Consider the following 24,600-nt stretch of genomic DNA (forward strand, 5'->3'; position numbering starts at 1 on the left):
TGTCTCATTTTTATTACCTTTTTGATCCACAAACTTCCACTCTGGATGAACATGCACGCAGACTCTCAGACACTCTTATTGCAAGATTGATTGTAGCAGTTACACTCCTTTATCCCTTTAATACCTCTACACAACACCATGTGCTCTGCTGTTTACAACAAATCTCTCGGGTTGTATTCTCCTTTGGGCCCGCCAGTAGTCATGGATCGATGGGTCGAAGTACGATGTCCCTAAAAGGACAATTACATCAACTCGCCGTGTGGTATAATATGCCGGAAGCGGCACTGGAGAAGCCAGTGGAGGAGTGGTGTGCGGTTCTCGCCACACTTCCACCGGTGATTGCCCGTTTACTGCTCCTACAACGTATATTACAACCCGCAAAAGGTGTGAAGAAGCCATTTACGATAATGCGGGTGAATGCCGATAACTTTGTGGACATGGTTGAAAATGCCGTGCTGGAGCAGCTCCGTGTTGTGAGTACCCCACGGCGGGGATTCAGCGATGGCGGGAGTAATATCCCAGCTATGATGCGAATAGGAGAAGTGATGAATGCTATTGAGACGTGTTTTCGCGAGGCCACAGAGGCGATAGTGGATGATGCTGCTCTGCTGCCGATGGTGGGTTGGGTGGAGAAACTGTGGTCATTACTGTAAAACTAGCGTGGGCGAAAGGGGAAGCAAAAAGAAAGAAAAATGGAAAAACTAATTTGTTTTTTTTTTGATTTAACTATATGGGGAAATATGAATAGTAGTTTAAAGATTATTTTGGATCAATAGGTTTTTTTGTGTTTTTATTTCTGTTTTTTTTTCTTTCTCGTTGTGCCATGTTTTTTTATGGCTGCTCTTGTTGAAGTGTCCGAAGAAATAAGATAAAAAGAAAAAGGAATACACACAAACCAAATACGTTCTCCAAAGATACATTCTATATACGAGCAATAATAGTGGTTATTATTATTCTTATTATTATCGATGCGTCATGTGTTGGAAGAAAGAAAAAAGTCCTGTTTCCCTTCACACAGTAGCGGTTACATTATCTTTCTAGTTATATTTGTATTATTAGCTTTCTCCCTTGTATGTACAACGGATGCATTGGATACAAATACTTTAAAAGACATCTCTGTTAATGCCTCATGCATTGCAGAAACCGCTAGGAGAGATTTGGCAAACCTCACCTCCACACTGCTTCTACTCACACACGATGACACACTCTCAACAAACACGCGTCATAGACTCCAACAAGAAGTATCAAGTATATTGCTGAGAGTAGAGAGTTTCACACGGGATATCTGTATTGGTATTGGAGAGCAAGAGTTCATAACTACTAGTAATAGTAGTAGTGGTAGTAGTAGTAATAGTATTATTACTAATAAAGTACCTGTTGTTGAGAAGACTTCCCAGATGGAATCTAAATTGCATGAAGAATTGTCATTTCTCTGCCACCTCGCAAGGCGTCGACTGCGGCGATGGGATGCGAAACTTACTGAGATTCTCGGTAGCAATTAATTGAGTTAATTACTGCATGAAGAAGGAGAAGTACTGTTATGGAATTTGTAAAACGCAGCTGATCTGATTTTTGCGAGAATGCTTATGCAATTCTATCAAGTTTAATTTGGGTGAGTCTTTTAATGTATTATTATTATTATTATTATTATTATTATTATTATTTCTTCTCTGTCACGTTCGTTTTTGACATTGTACAATAATGGAAAGTCCTATATAAACACAGGAGTAGAAAAAAAAGTATTTTTTTCTTTAGTTATTGGTTTCATTTTTTTTTTTTTTTGTAATCCTTCTTCTTTATGTTACGATAAGGATTTGTAGTAAAATCCCGGTGTGGAATGACGGCGTTACTCCAGCAGCTTCAGCATATGCTGGAGGCCTGGGATGCTGCAGAGGATGTGGAGAAACTCTCTGACGGCACTGAGCTGCCCGGGCCCAATAGTATTAGTGGGAAACACAAAGGACTCTTTATAACTTACGTGGATCGCACCACAGAAGAAACGGAGGATGTGGAGAGGAAGAGTTATACAGCAGGAAAAGGGAAAGGAAATACGACTGGGCTTAACGGCGGTGTTCACAATAGTGATGGGAATAGTGGTAATAATAATAATAGTGCTCCTGCGGCAGTACGGGCGGGTGAGGAATATCCAGTGTGGCTGAAAGAGATGGAACGTAGCGTTAGTAATAATAGCAGTAATAATAATAATAATAATAATAATAATAATAATAATAATAATAATAATAATAATAATAATAATAATAATAATAATATGCCTGTGGAGTCCTCCCCCACACGCGATCGCATTACGAAATTAGAATTAGCGCGGGCCGCACTTGCCCTCTTCACTTCCAACGCCGGTATTTACCGCCCAGTACTGCGAAGAACTCTCGGATTTCTCTTTGGACTTATTGACGAGTTATTCGAAACTGCACGAACCACAACCACAATCGCAACAGATATGGGCGGCCCAGCAGTGCCCAGAGCCCAAATGTGGAGTTCAGCAGAGAATGAAGAAGTGGCCGCTACACACGAACGCATGCGAGTGATGGAGGCACGACTGGCGAAACTCGTAGAAGAGGCCTCCACACAACGGGATCATTTAAAGGCAGAGATTGCAGCGCATGAGGCACGAGAAGTAAAATTAGAAGAACTGCTTAAACATCAGATTGAGTTATTACATATGAATGTTATGCCTAATGATATAGCATTGGCTGCTCATTCAAAGAAGAAGGATGCTCTTTACGTGAGAAGATTAATTAATCGTGCAGAAGATGAAAAAGCTATTGATGAACTACAGCAAGAAGTGGAATCACTACAAAAGGAACGGGCTGAACTAAGTCGTCGTGTACAAGATCTTTTAGAGCTTAATGGGAAGTATGCTATACAATGTATTGAATTATCTACTCGTCTTTCAATACTGTCTGATCACAATATTGGTATAGCATTAGAAGGAAGAAAACAACAAAATGCAATTCTTCTTGAGAAACGTCGAAATGATGAACATTTACGAGATCTTCAAACAGCTAGAAATGTTGTAATGGCAGCATTTGTAAATCGACAACATGCAGTAGAAAAGTGGTGGTCCCATCTTCGTGAGCTACGACTAGAAAAAGCTGCTAAAACTCTTCTAAAAATTCATGACGATTTTAACAAAAATGCATCACCATTAGATAAATTGAAAGAAGTTGAAGCCGAGCTTAAAGAAACTGAAACGGCATTAGATATTAAAAATATATCTAGCGAAAAAGAAGCTACTGCTGCTAACGCCATAGCTGCTTGTACTGACGATGAAATGCTCTACCATTTATGGCTTACACCTGCAGGGAATAATCCTTATACACCAGAACATTTACGATCTATTTCTAGTGTAGAGTACCTTCGTACATATCCACTTGTTGCAGAACGTGTGATTCGTATGATTTTATCCGAGTGGGATAAGGAAGAAGAACGAAAACCTTTAGATGTTTTTACCCGCAGTTATTTATGGAAAATGTCTTCAAACACAGATGAGGAAGCATCTCCCCCATCAGGAGAGAGTCAAAAAACTCTTGCCACACATAATAGATCTCTACAAATTGCCTATGCTTTAGATGCTATTTCACGTAGTGGATGTTGTGGATCACTAACATATGCCTTTGGATTAGTGACTAGAGGTAAAGTAAATGAATGTCTTTTTCGTATGTTAGAATTTGATGGAACTTTACTTTTCTCTATTTGTCGTTTCCTAGATATAGAAAGAAATTCACCAGATGAACCGCGTGGTCTTATTCCTGTTGTACAATTTGCATTTGTTTTATTTGCTATGTATCCTTCTTATCCATTATTTCGACTCGAACAGATTCTTAATGCGGCCCGAAATGATGGAGGAAATCGTACTCAATCACCTGTTTTACTTCATTACACTGTTTTATTACCAGAACGTATGAACACTAATTCTGCATCTGCGTCTGTAGAGAATGCCGGTGCTCTGTGGGATACTACCTTTGCCCACATCTTATACAAATGTATCTGCGATGATGTTGAAGAATCATGGCAGACAGTGGAAGATAGCTTTTACACATATGCCAAACGCCATGGTGTAGCAAGTGAGTCACAACTCCTGTATAAAGCGTTTAAAAATATACCTGAAGAGGATGCTCGTATGTGGGCTTCAGCACTCCGAGCAGCACTTACTAGTTGGAGCGAGTTAAAACCAGAGAAGGCCTCTGTTGTGCTTGAGGAGTTACCACGGGTTCCAGTAAAGGAAGCCGTGTCCTATCTACGTATGCAGACGATTATTCGCCGTGGTACTCGACCTATGTCTAGTATTGATCACACTTTATTTCTTTCTGAATTACAACGACAATGGGATAACTTTGCAGGAGGTCGTGTAAATGTAGATCCTGTTCGCTATACGGGTCTCGTGAATCGTGCTGATGCGAGACGTCATGCCGTGTGGGGTTGCAACTCCTCACTTACAGGTGATCTATTTCGACACGTTGAATTGTCTGAAAGGGTAACTGTAAGTGATTTACTGCAACGTTTGCAGCACGAAGAAGAGGAAGTGCAATAAGAAAGAGTTAGGTAGTTAAAGGGATAGATAGATAGATAGATAGATAGAGAGGACATAACATTAAATATAACTTGTTATTTGTTCGGGCCATATTATTTATAGTTATTATCGATCTATCTATCTATCTATCTATTTATCTCTCTATGCGTATATGCGTCGCATAATTTTGTATACGGTTTTTCTTTGTTTAATTGATGGAAAATCTTTTAGTTTTTTCCCCCTTTTGGATGTTGGCAGAATAGGTTTTTGTTTTGTTTTGTTTTACTTTTCTTTTTTCTTTTCTTGCTGGAGTTCATTCCTCTCTTGAAGTACCGCTGCTCTCGTCACTGTCTCTGTGTGTAATGTAAGTACATGATTGCACTGCATGCAAAGGGGTGTGATGTTATATATATATATATATATATATATATATATATATATATATATATATTGATGTGCCATTGTGTGTGTGTGTGTGTATCTTTCAAAGAAAAAAAAACTCCCTCTATCTATGTATTGTTTAAACCACCCCTTATATGAGAGTTACCAATATATACTTTTTTCTTTCTTTCCTTTTCTATCTTTTCTGGTAATGGTTGGTTATATTTGCTACCCCACCCTTAATCACTCTCCCCTATCTTTTATTTCTGATGGCTTCTCTTTCTTTCTTTCTACTAATGTGGTGCCCCACTCACACACTTCCTTCCACCCTCAGTGAGTTCTCCCCTCAAGAAAACCAAAACCCAAAACCCAAAAACCAAAAACCAAACCACAATAGCAACAAGATCCAAAGGAAACAACAAGGTAGAGCAGTGTGTGTATATATATATATATATATATATATATATATATATAATATATCCCCATACACACGCCCACACATACATACAAAGAAAGAGAAAGAAAGAAAAAAGTATATATTATAAATAAATAGATACACACCCACAGAAAAGAGTTATTATTATTATTATTATTATTATTATTATTATTATTATTATTATTATTATTATTATTATTATTATTATTATTATTACTATTACTCTTGGGGAATGTCTGTGGAGAGGGTGAAGATCCTCCTGCTGGGCCCGAGCCGCAGCGGCAAATCGACCCTCGCCGACTTCCTCTCCGGGATGCGGGACGCCCCCACCAAAACATACCGCGAGACCCGCCCCCTCCGCATCCTCGAGCTCGAACTCGGCCTCGACCACCTCCGCCCCACCGGCCGCCACCCCCCCGCCGCCCGCCGGGCCATCGTCCAGCTGTGGGACCTCTCGGGCAGCAGCAAGCACCAGGCGGGCTGGCCGGCGGTGGCGGCCAACGCCGATGGGATCATTTACGTCTTTAATCCGGAGATACGGGGGGCGGAGAAGGAACTCGTGCTGTGGTACAAGAACTTTGCACAGGACCAGGATCAGCTGGACGAGGCGAACAACTTTGTGCTGCGGGTGCCAGACAAGCACTCCCTCATCTTCTCCCACCACTCCACCATGCCAGAGGTGGCGGTAGGCGATAATGCGATTCCACCAATGCCAAAACAACTCAAAGGCATTCGGGCCGTGGAAACCTCTCTCGATTACCAGAGCGACAACTTCAAGTCCGCTTTTGACGCACTGGTTGAACAGATTGTCATTTCTCGTATAACGGCGGAGGAGGATGAATTATTGCAGAAGGAGCGGGAAGCAGAAGAGACACCACGACTGATGCGTTAAAAAGAGAGGCCACTCTCTTCCCCTTACCACTCCACCTTCCCTCTACCCTCACTAACATGTACACATTTATATCTATATATGTATGTGTATATGTGGACAGAAGGAGGTGTGAATTAGTGAGGGCCTCTCTCTCTCTCTTCTTTCTCCTTCCCTATCTGTATATATATATATGTGTGTATGTGTGTGGATGGTGTGAGTGTTGAGGAAATAGCTATTGACGGTGTTTGTGTGGTGTGGAGAGTAATAATCTGCGTTATGCTCTGAATTTTTGTGGTGCGTTAACCTCTAGTATCCACAGAGAGAAAGAGACATATACACACTTACACACACGTTATCTCTTTTTTTCCTAATTTTCTCCGCTATTGATTTATTTTGTTATTTATTTTCTCTGTAGAGTTACATTTGGTGGCGAGCAAGATTACACTCTTACTCTTTTCAACGCACATAATCACATACATATACATACATGCATACCGGACGGAGGCGAAATGGGGGAAAAGGAAAAAAAAAATGAAAGGGAAAACCATTGGAGAAAGATGATGTATTGGGTATTAATAGAATCATGTAAAAGAAAATAGGATCTTCTACCCTCTACGTTACTGCTTTTCATTTAGTACAGTATCTCACTGAAAATGAGGAACCTTCGTTTTTTTTATTTATCTTCTTTCTTACACCCCCTTTTTTTTTCTCAGTATTTGTGTATTTGTATGTTTACCCCTTTCTTTGCACGCATTATCCTGCGGGTGATAAGCGTTGATGTTTATTCTGTGTTTTTCTCATTGCTGCTTTTGTATTGTTTCTCTCTCCCTTTTGATTACATCTTTCTTGTTGTTTCTTTCTTTTTTCTTTTCACAGTTTCAGGAAAAGGTGCAGGTTTTTGTTTTGTGTTTTTATTTGTGTTTCCTTTTTCCCTTGCGTGTTAGAGGATTCATATTTTTTTTTCTTTTTTTACTGCGGGACTATCCCCTTTTGTTGTACCATTCATTTTTAGGCAACACTAAATAATATATTTGTGTATATTTATATACATATTTAAATTTGTAGGGTATTATTTTTATTTGCTGTCTGCCTGTTGTTGTTGTTGGGTGGATTCGCATTCAACGGCGTATTGATCTGATTATTGACGCTGAGGCCAACAGCGAGGAATAATAATAACAATAATAATAATAATAATAATAATAATAATAATACTAATAATATCAACAACAACAACACTGTACACATCAGAAACACGGGAGAAAAGAGGAAAGAGAAAAAAACAAGCAAACAAACAAACAAACGGGGTAATAAGAGTGATTGAATATACCCGACTGTTTATTTTCTTTTTTTTTATTTTTTGTTTAAATTCTTTCTCTGTTTCTCTGTTTCTGAAAGATTTGTCCGTTTGGAGTGTCTATTTGGACGACGTCTTTCTCATCAACAGCAATTCAGGTATAGGAGCAGCAACCGCCGTTCTCACACGCCGGGGTAAACATCGATCACACACACACAAAAAAAAAAAAGAAATTATATATATATATATATATATATATATATATATATATATACGTGTCAAGTAAAAAAGAAAGAAAAAACAATATCTTTAGATTATTACCATTATTATTTTTTTCCCCCTTCACTCACCACACTTTTCCATCCCCTTCCCTTCCCTTCCCTACTGCACAACCCCTGGCCGACGGTTTCTTGTCCTCGTTGACTATATAACCCAAAGCTAACGAGATATTTATTATTATTATTATTATTATTATTATTATTATTATTATTATTATTATTAGTGGTTCTCTGTGAGTATATCAGGTTTGAATTATATTCCTATTAATATTCCCACACGGATGACATCCTGCGCCGTTCACCGCCACCACCACAACAACAGCCCGTTGGAGGCAAATGAACTCCCACCACAATATCCATCACCGCCCCACAAGAGAGAAGAAGAAAAAGAAGAATATATTGAGATGGATTACGCCTCGGAGATTGAGGAGTGCTCAGGCTATATCTTCAGTGAGCGCCCGTACTGCCGCAATGTCACTCGCAATAATAATGAAAATGACGATGATGAAGATTGGATAGTTTTCTACTTCCAGCAACAACGAGAAAGAAAACGTCAACAAAAGGAGGAAGAACGATACGGCGAAGGGGAATTCAAATTCACTGTTCCCGCATACGGCCACATCGCATTACGTGCCCTCATCACAGAGGCCAGAAGCAAACATCTCGCGCATCTAAATAAGATCGGGGCGAATACCGCGTGCGTGTTGGAGGCCAAACGTCACTGGCGCACAATTGCCCATCGCACTGCGGAGGATCTCGAGTTATTTGGATACGAACGGGTGCGTCGTTCAATTGCCGCGATGTGTTTATTTAATTACGATAACATTTCGCTGCAGTACGACAATGGCAGTCAGAGCGGGGTGTACGCCCGACTGCTTGCCGATAAGAAACTGCGAGTGCTGCGGCAATTGCAGGAGCGGAATGTTCTCTTCATCTCTACGGAGCCTACATCATCATCAATACCAGTACCAATATCAATATCATCAACAACAAGAGAAACACCACCAGAGGAAGAGGAAGAAGAGTGTACATCACCTTTCTATTCATCATCATCATCATCATCTGCAGCAGCGGCAGGCGTATTATCTCCGATGTATGTGTTTCCGATTCCTTGTCTCAATCCCAATGTTCTCGAGATCTCATCTGTGGAATTGCCGCTACTCTGCGGTAGTCATAATGCCTTTGCATTACTGCTCGACACTTCACTGGAGAGTGGTGGGGCCAGCAGCAGTGAGAACAGTAATAAGAGTAATATGAGCAGCAGTAGCAATAGTAGTAACAGCAGCGAGGCAGGGGAATGCGATTCTCCACAGTTGGCAATAGATGATTTGCAACTCGCAACAACATGCAATTGAGAGCCAAAATATCAATCTATCTATCTATGTTATTATATATATGTCATTGTGTCTGTGTGATACTTTTGCTTATTTGCTCGGTGGGGTGGGAGTTTCTTTGAAGTATACTGCAAAATAATTCGAGTATGAAGGGAACAACTATTAATAAGAAAAAGGGGGGAATAGGAGGATATATATATATATATATATATATATATATTTGATGATGCTGGAGTCTGGATCACGATTTTCAATATAATGAAGAGTCTATATCAATATTCACAAGGTATTGCAAAATGAAATGGAGGAGATTATTTCCTTCCATCAAAGAAACAACAACAAGAAGAAATGATAATATTAACAAAAGAAAACGAAAACGAAAATAAAAAGATCAAATCAAATCAACAAAAAGAAAAAAAAAAGCAAACAGAGGGAGCAATTTTTTTCCTCTTCCAGATACTTCTCTACCTATGTGTTTTTGTGTGTGAGTGTGTTTTGTATTCTATTAATACTGTTGTCATAGCAAGGTGTTGGGAGAAGAAGGGCAGTGGTAATAAGGTCCATGTTTACTTTTTTATTGATTTATTTTTATGTTCTGTAGGTTTTCTTCTTTCTTTACAACTCTCATTCCTTTCTATATATATATATATATATATATATATATATATATATATTTATTTATTTACATATTCTGCACTTTATTACCCTGCCTGTGCTATTACTACAAAACTGCCTGTTTATTTCCCCACAATCACACATACGTGTAATACGTACGTACATTAGCAGCGGGAGCAACATTTCTCTGCATTCAATGACATTTTATTTATTTATTTTTAATTTTGTTTTTATTGCGAACTGACTGTCAGCATCGTTGTTCTGTGTGTTTGTCTTCCGATTGATTGATTGATTTTGTTTTTAGTTTTTTTGTTCTTTTTTTTTTGACGGCTATATTCATATGTGTTTTTTTTTTCTTTTTTAACTTATCATTTCCAGGCGATGTACCAATCTTATATATATATATAGGGATAAGATAAGATAAAAGAAGGATATATATATATATATATATATATATATATATATATATATATATATATATTTGTTGAGTGTTTTTTTTCTTTATTTTTATTTCTCTTTAAATGTATATCACTTTATTGAAAACGTCTCTCTTTTTCATTTCCTCTTCTGTTAACAACACCAATGAGGAATATTAATAAAAAAATAGGAATAGTAATAAGACGAGAAAAAAGAAAAGAAAAAGCATTAGAACAATTCGAAAATAAATAAAAAAAAAATAAATAATAATAATAATAATAATAAAAACAGCAAATAGTAACCAACATCAACAAGATCAACAATGAAATAAAATAAAAAACAAATAAATACAAAAACGAAAATAAAAGGAACAAATGGGTAAATAAGATTGTATAATGACAAATGAGAAATTATAACATTTCTCCTTTCTTTTCCCCCTACTTCTTCTTCAACCCCCTTTTTTTTCTTGTTTCTTTACCATGTGTGGTATTCCAGTTTCTTTTTCTTTCTTTTTCTGTTATTTTCCCTTATACTGTTTTTTGAGGCGAACAACAAATAACAACAACAATGCAAAGAGAGAAGAAAATGAAAATGAATGAGTGAGTGAGTGATGAATACACAAACATAAAAACATAAACACTGTGATGCCACATTTTCTTTTTCTTTCTTTATTTGTACACTACCTCCATATAAATAAATAAATAAATAAATAAATAAATAAATAAATAAATATATGTATATATATATATTTATATATTTATCCCAAAACTATCAATAAACTCAAGTTTGTATGGGTGGAGAGTGTGATGGGAATTATTATCAACAGAGAGACGTGTACATTGATTTCTGTCACCCCCTTTCTTCTTTGCGAACACCAATCACGCATGAATTGCCGTTGTAATTCTCGTTTCTTTCTCATTCTCATTATTATTATTATTATTATTATTATTATTATTATTATTATTATTATTATTATTATTATTATTATTATTACTTCCGTGTGGTGTCTATTCACTTTTTTTTTGTTTGTTTTGTCTCCCTTTTCTTTTTTGGTCTTCTCTTACACACATTAGTGTACTATCTGGGTTCTTTATTATTATTAATATTATATATATATATATATATATATATCTGTGTTTATTTGTTTCTGTTGAAGCGTGCATACTTTTTTACAAAATTCTGTTTGTGTTTCTGTATTCCGTGTTTCATTTCCATTTTTTGTTTTTCTTTGTTGTTGTATTTTCACTGCATTTTTAGTTCTGCTTGTTCTCTTTTCTTTTCTTTTTATTTGTGTACTCCATTTGCTTTTTCTTGTTTTTTCTTTTTTTATTTTTTCCCTGTACTTGTGTATTTATTTCTATTTCTCTCTGTGCGTATGTGCATATAAGTGGGTGTGTGTTTGTGGGACTTTGCCTTCGTATGTCTTTTTCTTTCTTTTCTTCTGTATTCGTGTTTCACGTTATACGCCCCTCTTGCCTTTCTTTCTTTTTAAATATTATTATTATTATTATTATTATTATTATTATTATTATTATTATTCTCTGTTGTGTTGTTCATACTGTTTGAAATGACGAGAACTAGAAGTGTTGTTTTCTTTCTTTCTTCTTTCATGGCTTATTTTTATTACTATTACTAGTTAGTGTCCGTCTTTTTCTTTTATTTTTACGTTGATAAAGCATTTATCTCTTATTATTATTACTAATTATTATTACTAATTACTATTATTACTATTAATATTATTATTATTAATAGTAATAATAATAATAATAATAATAATAATAATAATAATAGTAATAATAGTAATGGTAATAATAAAGAAAAATAAGAAAAAAGAGAGAAACCGAGTGAAATAAAAGAGAGAACAAGAATTCTTATAAGGAGAAAAAATTAAAAAAACATATGTGCTTATTGAATGTGCTTAACCGATGCCATGGGTGGAGAAAGAACAACCAAAAACAAAAACTTTGATGCAAGAAAGAAAAAAAAAAGAGAAAAAATGTACAATTAAAGGGATATGGATAATCATAAAAAAACAAAGAAAATGGAAAGAAAAAAAGGAAGTGAAACTGAATATTATAATGAGTTCAAATTGTAAGGGAGAAAATAAAAGAAAATAAAGAAGGAATAAAATAAATAAATAAATAAATAAATAAATAAATGTATATAATGAAAAAAAAGGTTTGGGTACACACCATCTCGGTAAGGATGATCTGTAAAGCTGAGTTTGAATGTGGTACGGCAAAAAGACCACAATTAATAATAATAATAATAATAATAATAATAATAATAATAATAATAATAATAATAATAATAATAATAATAATAATAATAATAATAATAATAATAATATCAACAAAAGGCGAAAACGTCCGTTTTTATTTTTATTTTTCTGTACTTTATTTTATTCCTTTTTTTATTGTTTTTCTTTTCTACTCTATTCACGCAACCCCTACGTCCGTTAAAACATCATTGCCGTTCAGTGGAGAAGAGGAGGAATGATGTTTTAAGGGTGGGAAATATAAGGGTGTTGTAATGGGTCATTCTATTGACTATGGTATACAACATCAAGTATATATATACTATATATATTATATATTATATATTATATATATTACTCTGTATATACGCTTTTATTTATCTCCATTTCTCTGTGTGTGTATTTCTGGTTTATACATGTTTATTTATAATTCCCATAAGTGTACCGTCCAATATTATATATATATTCTTTTTCTATTTCTTTCTTTTTTCTTTTGCCCTTTAGCTCCAAGTCGGCGCTGCTGTGTTTTACTACTGCCGGCTTCCCCTCTCCGCCTCTCTGAGAATTGTGAGTAACGCAAATAAACAAACAAAGAGAAGGAAGAAAAGAAGGATTCAGCAAAGAAAAAAAAAAAGTACATCGAATCACAAACAAACTCAAATACGTACAGTACAGAAAGAAATACATATTTATATATTTATATACATCGGTACAGACAGATACCAATAAGAAAGTACAAATTTATTGAAAGTGAAAGGGGTAAATAGAGAGGAAGGAAAGAGACTCGGACAAAAATCTGAACGCAACAAAGCCAACAGAGCCAAAAAAAAAAAAAAAGAAAACGAAGAAGAGAACAAAAGAAAAACAAAACAAACAAATAAAAGAAGCAAACAACAACAACAACAACAACAAATAAGGGGAATTTAGACTATTTATCATATTGAGATGAATGGCGAGAGCAGCACTACTGAAAAGGCAATGAATAATGGAACTGCAGGCGGTATGGCAGAGCCCGGCAGTCCTGATCGTATACCGGGCGACGACTCCACACGTGAAGAGATCACTTCACCGACCACAGCAGAAAATTCAACGACGCCGCAAGTTGTTGTGGACCCACGCAAAGATTTATGGCAGAATATTGCATTAAACACAAAAGACAATCATGTCACACAAACAGAGGTAAACTTATTAGTTGTTGGGACTTCAGGTGGCGGGAAAACGAGCGTGTTGCATCGTATTTTTTCATCCATAAGTACATCTGGTAGTGCTGTTAGTAAAAGTGGGGTAAAACTGAAGCCAACAACGGCGCTGGATTACTCCTTTGCGAGACGCAGTGATCGACATGTTTCACAAATGGCACATTTATGGGAATTAGCTCAGGGAACTGAATTATCGCAGTTGTGTGATGTGGTTATTACACCAGACACCATTCATTCCATGATATTGATGATTGTAGTGGATTGTTCTGATCCTTCCACAATGTGGGAAACGGTAACGTATTGGTTAAAGCGTGTGGATCGTCGAATGAATGAAATAATGCAAAAGATGCGTGCGAAAGGTTCAACGACACCAGATAAATTAATCAATCGATGTATACGAACATTGGGAGAGGGTCATCCTGACAAGGATCGTATCCGCTTTGCTGGTCTCCCTATTGTGATTGTCTGCAATAAATTAGACGCCTTCACGGGAGATATGCCACTCATGAAGACAATGGTGCGTTGCATGCGATTCCTCGCCCATCTCTACGGGGCGTATTTAATCTTCACCGCCGAGACGGACGCGACGAAACTGCGGGCCTTGTTGAATCTCATCGTCTTTCTCGTCCCGTTTGATGCGAAACTCATCGAACTCGATCCCGAACGCGGTCCTGTTCTCGTCATACCGGACGCGGACACATTTGCCGACATTGGCGATCCGGTGGTGTGTGACATGACGGAATTCCGCTCCACCGGCGATGCCGAGATTGATCGCTGGAAGGCCCCGTTTGATGCCCTTTTTCCACCAAAGCGTGCGGATGGCAGACGCAGCAGTGATCCGTTTCTTAAGCGGTTGTTTGACACCGGCGAGAATGGCTTTGGCGAGCCGGCAATAGATGCGATGCGTAAACAGAAGGACGATGAGTTGGAACAATACAGGAAGGGATCCTCCAAACGGGAAAAGACCGGCAACGAGGAGAAGGGGGGAAAGACAAAGGCAAAGAAGGAAAAGGAGAAGGAATAAGTAAGGAGGTTAGACTGGGAATATATATATATATATTGTTTTTTTTCTTTTTTTTCTCTCACTCTCTTTGCCTACTCCCCTTTTTCTTCTTCTTCTGCTCTCTTTCTTTTTTTTTCTTTGTTTCCATGTTTTACGTGTTTTGTTTCCTTTTTTTTATTTGGCGTTTTAGAGCAGCAGCGTAATGAAACATTTCTATTTTTCTGTTCTTTTTTTTTCCTTTGCTGTGTGCGAATGTGTGTATAGCTTTTACCTGTATTTTGTTCACTCCCATACGGGGCTGAACATGCATGATTGTAGACCGAGAGAAGGAAGTACTATCTGCTGATATCAGTGTGTAGGGATGAGTAGGAAAAAAACAAAAAAAAAAAAACAAACGAAAACGCTCTTTTTTTTATTTTATTTTCGTTTTTCTTCTTCCGTCGGATTATTACTACTACTATTACTATGGAGTCGTAGCTCAGTAGAGCTTTTTTGGAGGAAAAAAATCTCGGGAGATTTCTATATATTTTTTTGTTTTTTCGCTATTGTTGGGGGTTTGAGAATTGTGTATGTAATTTATATCTTTTCATATGATTTTTCTTTCTTTTTTGTTTTTGTTTTTATTTTTCTATTTCCCTCACACATAACCAATGCCTCAGTAGTAGTAACAGTAACTGATATATATATATATATATATACAGAGAGAGAGAGTATGTCTGATTGCTAGATAAACAAATAAATATACATGAAATAGTATGATATCAAAGAAGAAAATAAAAGAGGAAGAGGAGGAAAAAGAAAAGGAGAAAAAGAAATACCCGCAGTATCTCTTAGAAAGACGGCTATCGTTATTTATTCCTCCCTCACCACATCCACTCTCAACACTTGTGTCGTTATTGCAGGAATGTGTGGATGAACTTCATATTGGACCACACGGTCTTCTTTCAGCGTTTATTTCTGTGGATGCGCCGTTATTACTGCGGCGGCTGAGGGTTATTGATATCCTACAGAGAAGTAAAGCGCTTGAAGCATGGAAAGTACTGTGGCATTTGTTTTTTGCAGAAACTACTACATTAAATACTACTACCACTACTACTACTACTAATAATAATAATAATACTATGACAAGATCGAGAAGAGAAAAAAGGTATTCGCTTCCTGATGGACATGGTAGACTACTCGTTATGAGTGTATCACTATTGCGTCAGTTCCTCTCCCCTGAGGCGAAGTATCCTGTACGAAATACATTATCCGCCACACGGAATCGACGTTGTCTGATACGAGTACTACAACAATTGATAACACCTGGAGATTTAAAAGAAGTCTTTCCAATTGCCATAAAAGATGATAAAATGATAGAGACACATATAGATATAATTGGTAGAATGACATTGGAAACTCTTCGAGATGTACAGCCATATTCTCATGCCGTTAGTGCCACAATAGCTCGACAGGTATTAGAGGGATGTATTCACTATACAATGTGTACAGAGGTGGAAGGAGATGTATTGATGATACTTCGAAGACTTCTTCTTTCTTTTCTATATAATTCACCCTTTCCAAAAGGACGAATACATTCACCATCCATTATACATCGTGCGCGGGCGTTATTAATGGATCCATTCTCATATATTATACCGTGTTTGGGGAAAAACATTAGAGCCTCGCGTGTACTTCCGTGTGGTACATTCGTATTACCCACAACTTCCTCCACACTGACAGTACACGAAGGGACACAAACACCATTCTTTATACTGGAAAATTGTGAAAGTGAACGGGAACCTTTCTTGGTGTTACTCCTACGCATAGATGATAAGGGCGGATTACTGAACTTTGCCCACTCTAAGGTGGAAAATAATAATAATAATAATAATAACAATAAAGAAAGTGAAGATTGGGATAACGAAAGAAAAAAAGAGGGAATGCGGGAATTGCAGCGGACGTGGACAATATCAGAACAGGATGAAGCACAATTAGAAGCGGCACGAATTTTATATACATGGGCATGGAAGCATAACGTGCGTGTTATCTTAACCCCTTCTTATGTTCCTCCTGTTGTGAAAACGTATGGGCAGCGATATAATGCGGAAGGTGTGAAGATTCGTATCGATAATAATAATAATAATAATAATAATAATAATAATAATAATAATAATAATAATAATAATAATAATAATAATAATAATAATAATAATAATAATAATAAGAGTGGGACGGATATTGTTAAGAATAACCCTATTTTTATGGTAGATGAAGTTGATGGAACTCTTTTTGATGCATTACTGCGACGTCAACAATACTGGCGTCATGAAAGACGAGATAATAATAATAATAATAATAATAATGTTAAAAAGGATGAAATATCCTCATCTTTAGATGTGGCTGTACTAAGACGTGGTAAGTTGGAGTTACCAGAATGCCCTAATGATGCTGTTATACCTGTGGAACGTATCATACATCACTCTTTAAATGTAATTTTTCAATCCTCCATTCCACACCATGTGGTAAGAGAGAGCGATAATAATAATAATAATAATAATAATAATAATAATAATAATACAACTGTGGTATTACTAGAGTTATACAAGCATAAACCCCATGATGTGTTATTGCAAGGCGAACAAAATCTGGAAGGAATGGGCTCTATGTTTCTAGTAGCTTCAAATTCTAATCTTATTTCAATGTACAAGGCATTACTACTAAAGTCCACGGCAAGTGTACTAACGGCTCTAGATGCTTCATCCTTATTCTCTGGTAATATAAACTCTGAATGTGGATTGGGTTTTGTGCGGGCAGGTGGTGCCTTATCCATTGCCCTTGCCCGTCAACTGCGCCGTACAGCTGCTGAGGCATTAAAACAGAAAAGTTATACCGATGTAGATGATAATACAACAACAACAACAACAATGAAAGTCTCTGCTCTTTCGCATTTCAATACTCCTGTTGTGGCGACGGTGTTACAATTACTCGCAGAGGCCCTGTTGGAAGTACCACGACATCTATCTAAACATATCACTTCACATCACTACCCACTGAGACGTTGTTGGTTGCATCTGGAGGCGGATGAAATGCGATTTAACCAAACACAAATGATACATTTTCTTACACCAACAGTAAAGGCACCACTGCATGTTTACATACGTGAAGATCCTACATATTACCGACGTGGAATGAATTCACTAACACAAGTAGAAAAGAAGAAGGAGGAAGAGGAAGAGGAAGAGGAATGCTGCGATGACAGGCGAAGATATTTTTGCTGTAGTGATACGGAAAGTAGTTGTAGTGAGTCAGAAAGTGAAGAATCATTTCATCAGGAGGAGGGAAATGAGTTAAATTGTATTAGTTTTGTTGAACCTGTTGCGATAACAACGGGTGTTCTTCGTGCTGCTATAGCATTTGTACGTTTAATATTAATATGTGAAGATAGTGCGGGTGACATTGCAAACATCTGAGCTTCCCTACTAATAATTTCTCTTTGGTTTTAAATACAACAGATAAGACTTGTTTATTGTTTGTTTTTTCCTTTGTAATACTAACGTCACTGCTTCTGGGTACCTGAAATAAAATTTCTATGCTCTTTTTTTCTTTTCTTTTTTATTGTGGAGCGGAAAGCATATAGTTGGGTGGTTTTGTCTGCCCGCAGCTCTGCCGTATTGCTACTCTTAGTGACATTTAGTGTGGCATCGCAGGCTGCTTTCACCGTTTCTCTTTGCTTGTGTTGTGCGTTCTCTTTGTGGAGCTGAACTCATCAGCACCAGTCAAAACGGCGAGCAAGGGAAAAAAGTCATATAAAAAGAAAGAAGAAGAGAGAAGGGGTAAAAGAAGAAGAAAACAAATAAAAGGCAAAGACTATAAAAAGAAAAATAATAAAGTTATATAGTGGTTATTATTATTATTGTTGTTGTTGGTGTGTAGTAGCTATAGTGAGTGTTGCTGTTAGTGTTTGAAAACAGACGTCTACTGTTCATGGAAGGATACGAGACATTAGGTGTTCTCGGCGAGGGGACGTACGGTGTAGTTGTGAAGGCACGCCACAGAGCTACTGGACGACTGGTTGCTATTAAGAAGTACAAACAGGCAGAGGACGATGATCATGTGCGTAAGACATCTCTGCGTGAGATTCGGGTATTGAAGCAATTACGACACCCAAATGTTATTTCACTCTTGGATGTATTTCGCCGTGATGGAAAGTTGTATCTTGTCTTTGAGTACGTGGAGAACACAATACTACAACTCATTGAAGAGAAACGGCATGGATTACCACCAGAGGATGTACGCCGCTACACCTATCAACTACTTAATGGAGTGGATTACTGTCATGCTCATAACATTATCCACCGTGATGTGAAACCAGAAAATATATTAGTATCAAAGGAAGGTTTACTAAAGCTTTGTGACTTTGGTTTTGCAAGACAGTTAAGTTCAAAAGGGAAATATACAGATTACGTTGCTACACGTTGGTATCGTGCACCAGAGTTGTTAGTGGGAGATGTCTCCTATGGCAAAGCTGTGGATGTATGGGCCATCGGATGTATCTTCTCGGAGTTGTCAGACGGGCAACCCCTTTTTCCCGGAGAATCCGACTTGGATCAACTTTCACTTATTCTCCGCACATGCGGACCCGTGCCAGATCGAATGGTTGACATTTTTGAACACAACAGTTTGTATCGCCGTGTTATGTTTCCATCAGCACCTGTCGAGTTGACGCTACGTCAACGTTTTCACAAATCTCCGGAGCCGTGGTTAGAGTTTCTGACGGCGTGCTTGCGCACGGATCCGGCGGAGCGTCCTTCGTGTGCGGCACTTATGAATTTCCCATACTTTACAGAAGACAAGTTTAGAGCGGAATATGAAGTGGAACTGCGTAGACTCTTTCAAAAATCCCAACAAGGTCTTAAATCCAATGTAGAACCCCAGATTGTTTCTAGCCCGCTAAGTTTACATTCCAAAGTACATACACTAGGAACGGAGCTTGAGGAAGGAGGAGTAGTAGGAGGAGGAGATCTCATGCTCCCACTATTAGCGGTTTCACAAGGTGGGAATATGGAAGGAACTGATGGGAGTTCAATGGGAAATAAAAGTTCTTCTCTATTCGCCGGTACCGCTATTACAATTGTGGTTGGTGAAAGTGGTGTAAATGGTATTAGTAGTGTTGGTGGAGGAGGAGGAGGAGGTAATAGTAGTAGTAGTGTTGGTCTTGGAGGAGGAGCTGCGGCGTCTTTTCAGCAATTGGGAGCCCTATGGAATCACTATTTGGGTTCCACTGCAGGTAGTAATACGGGAGGTACGGGAGAACTTCCAACTATTTCCAGTCGTCAACATCCACCTTATCCGAATGCATCAACACCAATGCGTAACGGTATGAAAAATACAAATAAGTCAGAAAATAAAGGAACACGTGAAATGTTCGCTAGTCCAGTTCAGACAATGAAATACGCCGGTGGAGGTCACGCTGTGAATACTATGAATCCTTCTTCTCCCTCTAATCATAGAGTACAGAAAATATCTGGTATTAATCCAAATTCACCAGTAGGGGCTCGTGGAAATAGAAAGGGAATTTGTACTATGAATAAAAGTGGTCAAGGGGCAAAGTGGAAGGCAGGATCACTCAAAAAACAACTCAAACTTAATTACCCTTTGTTTCCTGCATTACCAAGTGATAGAACTTCACCTGTACAGGCACCATATACCACTACTAGTACTGTAGCCCTTAATGCATTATCTGTTATACGAGATGGTAATAACAGTTCAGGACAAAAGTTAGCACCTAGTACTCATACAAATAAGGCGCAAACTACCACTACTCCTACCACCCACACAACATCGAATGTAGGTGCTGGAAATGGCAATAATAGCAACAATGTCACTAAACACAAGAAAAAACAAGCCAGACGTGAAATGGGACCAGGAGGGATGAAAGAAGCATCCCCAGGAGGTCCAGGAAATAGTAATACTTACAACAATGTTTCAGGGCAAAAATATTCACTCCATGATGCCCCTTCAAAAAGATAAATGAAGTTAAATGTTACATTTTTGACAACGCTACACGTATTTGTTTACGTTCATTCAATACAAAGGGGATGAGAAAGGAGAGCAAAAAAAAAAAAATAGCAACTAAAAAATAAATAGAGTATCCGAGTTAAAGGAATGAGCTTAAACTGGTCAGAATACGTATACAGATTTATTAGTTTATATGGTGGTGAAGTGTAGCTTTGGATTGGGAGGTGGAGGGAGTAAAGGAGGGATGTTTTTTTTTTTCCATTATTACGCCTTTTCTCCCGTATTAGTCCATTTTTTCTTGACAAACGGGAGATAAAGATATTTTGGTGAGATGGAAGGAGTGAGGGAGGAGAAAGTATCGGACTACACGCCTCGATGTATCGACTATGTCTGTGTTTCTTTTTTTCTCTGTTTTCTTTATTTGCATCTGTGTGAGTGTGTGTGTTTGTTTTACTTTCTCTTTTTTTTTTTACGCTTTTTTATCTCTGTATGTCTGCTTGTATATCTGTATGTTTGATTGTCTGTATGTGCTCAGTGGGATTCGCTGTATTCACCAGCTGGCATGTGCGGGGATTGATGTTTTTTCTTTGTTTGGGCGTTGAAACCCCATTACTTTGCATATCCTCTGCATCGTACCATTTTCCCACCATCTCTTTCCCCTCTTTTTCTTTGTTTGTTTTGTCTCCACTCTTTTATCTTTTTTTTTTACTTTTTTCCCTCAGTGTTCATGCATGCCTTTTTTTTCTTTTTAGTACGCAAACTCCTGCTTCTCTTGTATCAGGATTTGTGTGGATGTAGTGGGCGGCAGAAACTGAAAAATATCTGCTTTTATTGTTTTCCTTGCGTCTTTGTGAAGTTGTCCTACGCAACGCATTTCGTCTTTCCATTCTTTTCTTGTTTTTCTTTCTTTTTACTGTCGCAGTTTCTCTGCAGCTGATTCTTTTTATCTTTTTTTTCCTGTTTCTACTTGTGCATTTTCTTTTTCTTTTCTTTTCTTTCTTTGTGTGAATGTTTTATTCTGATGTATACTTGGGTATTTGTTGTACCCCCTTTACAAAGCAACACACCGACAACATAAAAAAAACAAAATAAAAAAAAGAAGTAATTCTCCTTAATTATCTTCTTGGCATTGCCGCCAACTAGTCAAAAGGCAAAAACTCACATACACATACACACAAAATAATCATTCATCATCATCGTTATTCATCATGCGTATAGTGATTTCCAAGGATGACGACGCTGTGGCCGACTACGTCTCGGAGTACATTATTGGTATGATCCGTGACTTTAGCCCAACAAAAGATCGCCCATTCGTGCTTGGACTTCCCACTGGTGATTCTCCACTTAAGACATACCAGCGCCTCATTCAGGCATACCGCGAGGGTCGTGTCTCTTTCCGCAATGTGGTTACATTTAACATGGATGAGTATGTCGGTCTCCCCCGCGAGCACCCCCAGAGTTACTTTTACTTCATGAAGACCAACTTCTTTGACTTTGTGGATATCCCTGAGGAGAACCGCAACCTCCTCGACGGTACGGTGCCCGATCTCATTCAAGAGTGCCAGCGCTATGAAGATAAGATCCGGCTGATGGGTGGCATTCATCTCTTCCTCGCGGGGGTCGGCACCGACGGCCATCTCGCCTTCAACGAGCCCGGCAGCAGTCTCGATAGCGTCACCCGCGTCAAGTCCCTCAACGAGGAGACCATCGTCTCCAACGCCCGTTTCTTCGACAATGATATGCGTAAAGTCCCAACGATGGCCCTCACCGTCGGCATTAAAACAGTCATGCGGGCCCGCAATGTACTCGTCATCGCAACAGGCGCAAACAAGGCGGTCGCGGTGGCGCGCTGCGTGGAGGGCGGCATCAGTCACGTCCACCCTATCACCGCCCTGCAGTTGCATCCGTCTGCGGTGCTCTGCGTCGATGAGGACGCCACGATGGAACTGAAAGTAAAGACAGTGAAATACTTCAGGGGACTGCTGAAGCGTGAGTATGAACTCCGACAACGGCAGGAAAATGCAAAGAAGACAATGGCAAAGATTTAGTGAATATTATTATTATTATTATTATTATTATTATTATTATTATTATTACCCACCACCACCACCACCACCACCACCACCACCCCTTCAAAATAAATAAAGTGGTGGTTGTGTGAGTGTGATAATGATGGGGATGTTAGTTTGTGTCTTGTGGTCACCGGGGAAGTCAAAGGTGAAAAAGGACAAAAAAGAAGGGGGAAAAAGCAAAACAAACAAACAAAAAAAAGAAATGTTTGAGAATGAAAACGTACAAAAAAAGAAAAAAAAAGAGCGTCATTATTTTACAGAGTATGTAATAAAAAAAGGATTGGAAATAATACCCCAAAATTACACTCACGTGCACGCATGTACACACAAATAGAGTGACAAAAAAAAAAAAAAAACGCAAAAGAAGAAAGGGAGACTCAAAGCAAAAGGGGAAAATGACGCAAACACAAAAAGTCATCATTATCATCATTATTAACATCAACACCAGTCAGACTTAATTTTCGTGGTAGATGGTAGAATGTGATGGGATACCCATGATAAGTGCCCTTACGGTATACATTCATCTTGCTGCGTTAATCTTTTTCTTTCCCCCGTTCATTTCAACCCTTTTTTTTCTTTTTCGTTTATTTTTATTTATTTGTGCTCCCTGTTGTTTCCATTACTTATGATTGTTTTTTGTCTCCTTTGTTTTTACTGAACATCCAACAAATAAAAATAATAATTGGTTATACATAACAAAGCTATAGGATCAGAAAGAAAAAGGCTGATATATATATATATATATATATATATATATATAAAGGGTCTCTGGGTTTCTCTGTGTGGAGTACTCCATGCGAGGAACAAAAAAAGAAAAATGTGGAGATTCATTCGTAGACAATATACTTAACGACAGTATCCAGACGGATCCACGTGAACCGCTTAGTTCTCAAGTTTCTAGAAGCATTCGTGGGAATACTTCAAACACATCACCAAGGGTCATACAGCAAGTAAATTCTTGGAGCTCGTATCATCGTCGGAATAGTAATGATAGCCAAATGAGTGATACTAGTGGTAATAAAGGAAACTATGAACCGATGGAAAATATAGATCGGGGTTCTCTTTATTCTAAAGAAACTCTTCGATCTCTTTTTGGTTACGCTCTTATTTTTATTAATTTTACCTTTATAGTGGCATCAATGCTATTAATTATGTCTGGTATTGTTGCTCGTAGTAACGCAGCTGTCCGTCTATGTGGAACTTGTAGTAATATCGCTTTGTCTGCCCTTATTTTAGGGATCATTCTATGGCTTTTTACTATATTTGGTTTTATCTGGATACGACAACGACAAATGATGTTTTTGTTAGTTTACGTTGCCCTTTTGGTTTTTTTGTTCGTAGCACTGATTGTGCTTATTATTGTTGCGGCTATATATGATCGAGATGCCAGAGTTAATGTGATGGATCCCAAGTTATTTCTTTACTCTTGGGAACGTAGTGTAAATGATACAAAAAAAGGAGAAAATTATGATATTTGTAATTTACAAGAACGTTTCAATTGCTCTGGATTCCAATTTGGTTGTTGTGTTCCTGAGGATTGCTACAACGCAAGTGAACCACCAGAATGGGTGGAACAGGTCTGTCCGGTTTGTCCATCTTTTCCTCCAATGTCTACAGTGGTTTGTACTGGTGTTGTGTACTCGACAGTTCGTAAAAATATGGGTGGTTTTTTAGTTATTATTTTCTTTTCAATGGTTCTTGTAGTGGCTGGGATTCTCTTTGCTTTTCTTTCGAGAAGTGCGAACCGTTTAATGTCAGCAGGTTGAGCATGAGATGTCTTTCCTTTCTCCCCTTAAGGGGATGGAGTAGTAGTGCATCCAAGTGTGTAAGGAAGTGAAGACGAGCGAGTTGGAGGGAGAGGGAAAGGAAAAGGGAAAGGAGAAGGTTTCCCCTTCCGTGTCTGTATGTTTCT

At 37.8% G+C, this 24,600-nt stretch overlaps 10 protein-coding genes across 10 annotated transcripts in view; all 10 read left to right on the forward strand.

The window, feature by feature from the left end:
• The window catches only part of LSM04_001449 (Conserved oligomeric Golgi complex subunit 5), a gene marked incomplete at both ends in the record, with an annotated part of 2,589 nt that extends 1,936 nt beyond the window's left edge, over positions 1–653 (forward strand). The window contains one exon of the mRNA XM_067332531.1: positions 1–653. This exon is cut by the window's left edge and continues 1,936 nt beyond it. Within this exon, the coding sequence (XP_067186763.1) occupies positions 1–653 (653 nt within the window).
• Positions 654–968: 315 nt separating this feature from the next.
• LSM04_006265 (uncharacterized protein) lies at positions 969–1,502 on the forward strand (the record flags this gene model as incomplete). Its single annotated transcript, XM_067332532.1, has 1 exon — positions 969–1,502. The coding sequence occupies one exon, from the start codon at positions 969–971 to the stop codon at positions 1,500–1,502; it is 534 nt and encodes a 177-aa protein (XP_067186975.1).
• Positions 1,503–1,837: 335 nt separating this feature from the next.
• Positions 1,838–4,552, forward strand: LSM04_001749 (uncharacterized protein; the record flags this gene model as incomplete). Its single annotated transcript, XM_067332533.1, has 1 exon — positions 1,838–4,552. The coding sequence occupies one exon, from the start codon at positions 1,838–1,840 to the stop codon at positions 4,550–4,552; it is 2,715 nt and encodes a 904-aa protein (XP_067186778.1).
• A 1,028-nt stretch (positions 4,553–5,580) lies between these two features.
• Positions 5,581–6,240, forward strand: LSM04_002361 (uncharacterized protein; the record flags this gene model as incomplete). The annotated part of the gene is made up of 1 exon (XM_067332535.1): positions 5,581–6,240. One exon carries the CDS (start codon positions 5,581–5,583, stop codon positions 6,238–6,240), a length of 660 nt encoding a protein of 219 aa, XP_067186804.1.
• Positions 6,241–8,072: 1,832 nt separating this feature from the next.
• LSM04_004116 (uncharacterized protein) lies at positions 8,073–9,146 on the forward strand (the record flags this gene model as incomplete). The annotated part of the gene is made up of 1 exon (XM_067332536.1): positions 8,073–9,146. One exon carries the CDS (start codon positions 8,073–8,075, stop codon positions 9,144–9,146), a length of 1,074 nt encoding a protein of 357 aa, XP_067186871.1.
• Positions 9,147–13,359: 4,213 nt separating this feature from the next.
• LSM04_001346 (uncharacterized protein) lies at positions 13,360–14,637 on the forward strand (the record flags this gene model as incomplete). Its single annotated transcript, XM_067332537.1, has 1 exon — positions 13,360–14,637. The coding sequence occupies one exon, from the start codon at positions 13,360–13,362 to the stop codon at positions 14,635–14,637; it is 1,278 nt and encodes a 425-aa protein (XP_067186762.1).
• A 734-nt stretch (positions 14,638–15,371) lies between these two features.
• LSM04_008862 (uncharacterized protein) lies at positions 15,372–18,068 on the forward strand (the record flags this gene model as incomplete). Its single annotated transcript, XM_067332538.1, has 1 exon — positions 15,372–18,068. One exon carries the CDS (start codon positions 15,372–15,374, stop codon positions 18,066–18,068), a length of 2,697 nt encoding a protein of 898 aa, XP_067187087.1.
• A 514-nt stretch (positions 18,069–18,582) lies between these two features.
• Positions 18,583–20,628, forward strand: LSM04_003560 (Protein kinase domain; the record flags this gene model as incomplete). Its single annotated transcript, XM_067332539.1, has 1 exon — positions 18,583–20,628. One exon carries the CDS (start codon positions 18,583–18,585, stop codon positions 20,626–20,628), a length of 2,046 nt encoding a protein of 681 aa, XP_067186847.1.
• Positions 20,629–21,824: 1,196 nt separating this feature from the next.
• Positions 21,825–22,664, forward strand: LSM04_008896 (Glucosamine/galactosamine-6-phosphate isomerase; the record flags this gene model as incomplete). The annotated part of the gene is made up of 1 exon (XM_067332540.1): positions 21,825–22,664. One exon carries the CDS (start codon positions 21,825–21,827, stop codon positions 22,662–22,664), a length of 840 nt encoding a protein of 279 aa, XP_067187090.1.
• Positions 22,665–23,482: 818 nt separating this feature from the next.
• LSM04_009181 (Tetraspanin/Peripherin) lies at positions 23,483–24,454 on the forward strand (the record flags this gene model as incomplete). The annotated part of the gene is made up of 1 exon (XM_067332541.1): positions 23,483–24,454. One exon carries the CDS (start codon positions 23,483–23,485, stop codon positions 24,452–24,454), a length of 972 nt encoding a protein of 323 aa, XP_067187098.1.
• Positions 24,455–24,600: the final 146 nt, after the last annotated feature.

The sequence above is a fragment of the Trypanosoma melophagium genome (genome assembly GCF_022059095.1).
Source record: "Trypanosoma melophagium isolate St. Kilda chromosome Unknown ctg6segment0, whole genome shotgun sequence".
Classification (NCBI taxonomy): Eukaryota; Euglenozoa; class Kinetoplastea; order Trypanosomatida; family Trypanosomatidae; genus Trypanosoma; species Trypanosoma melophagium.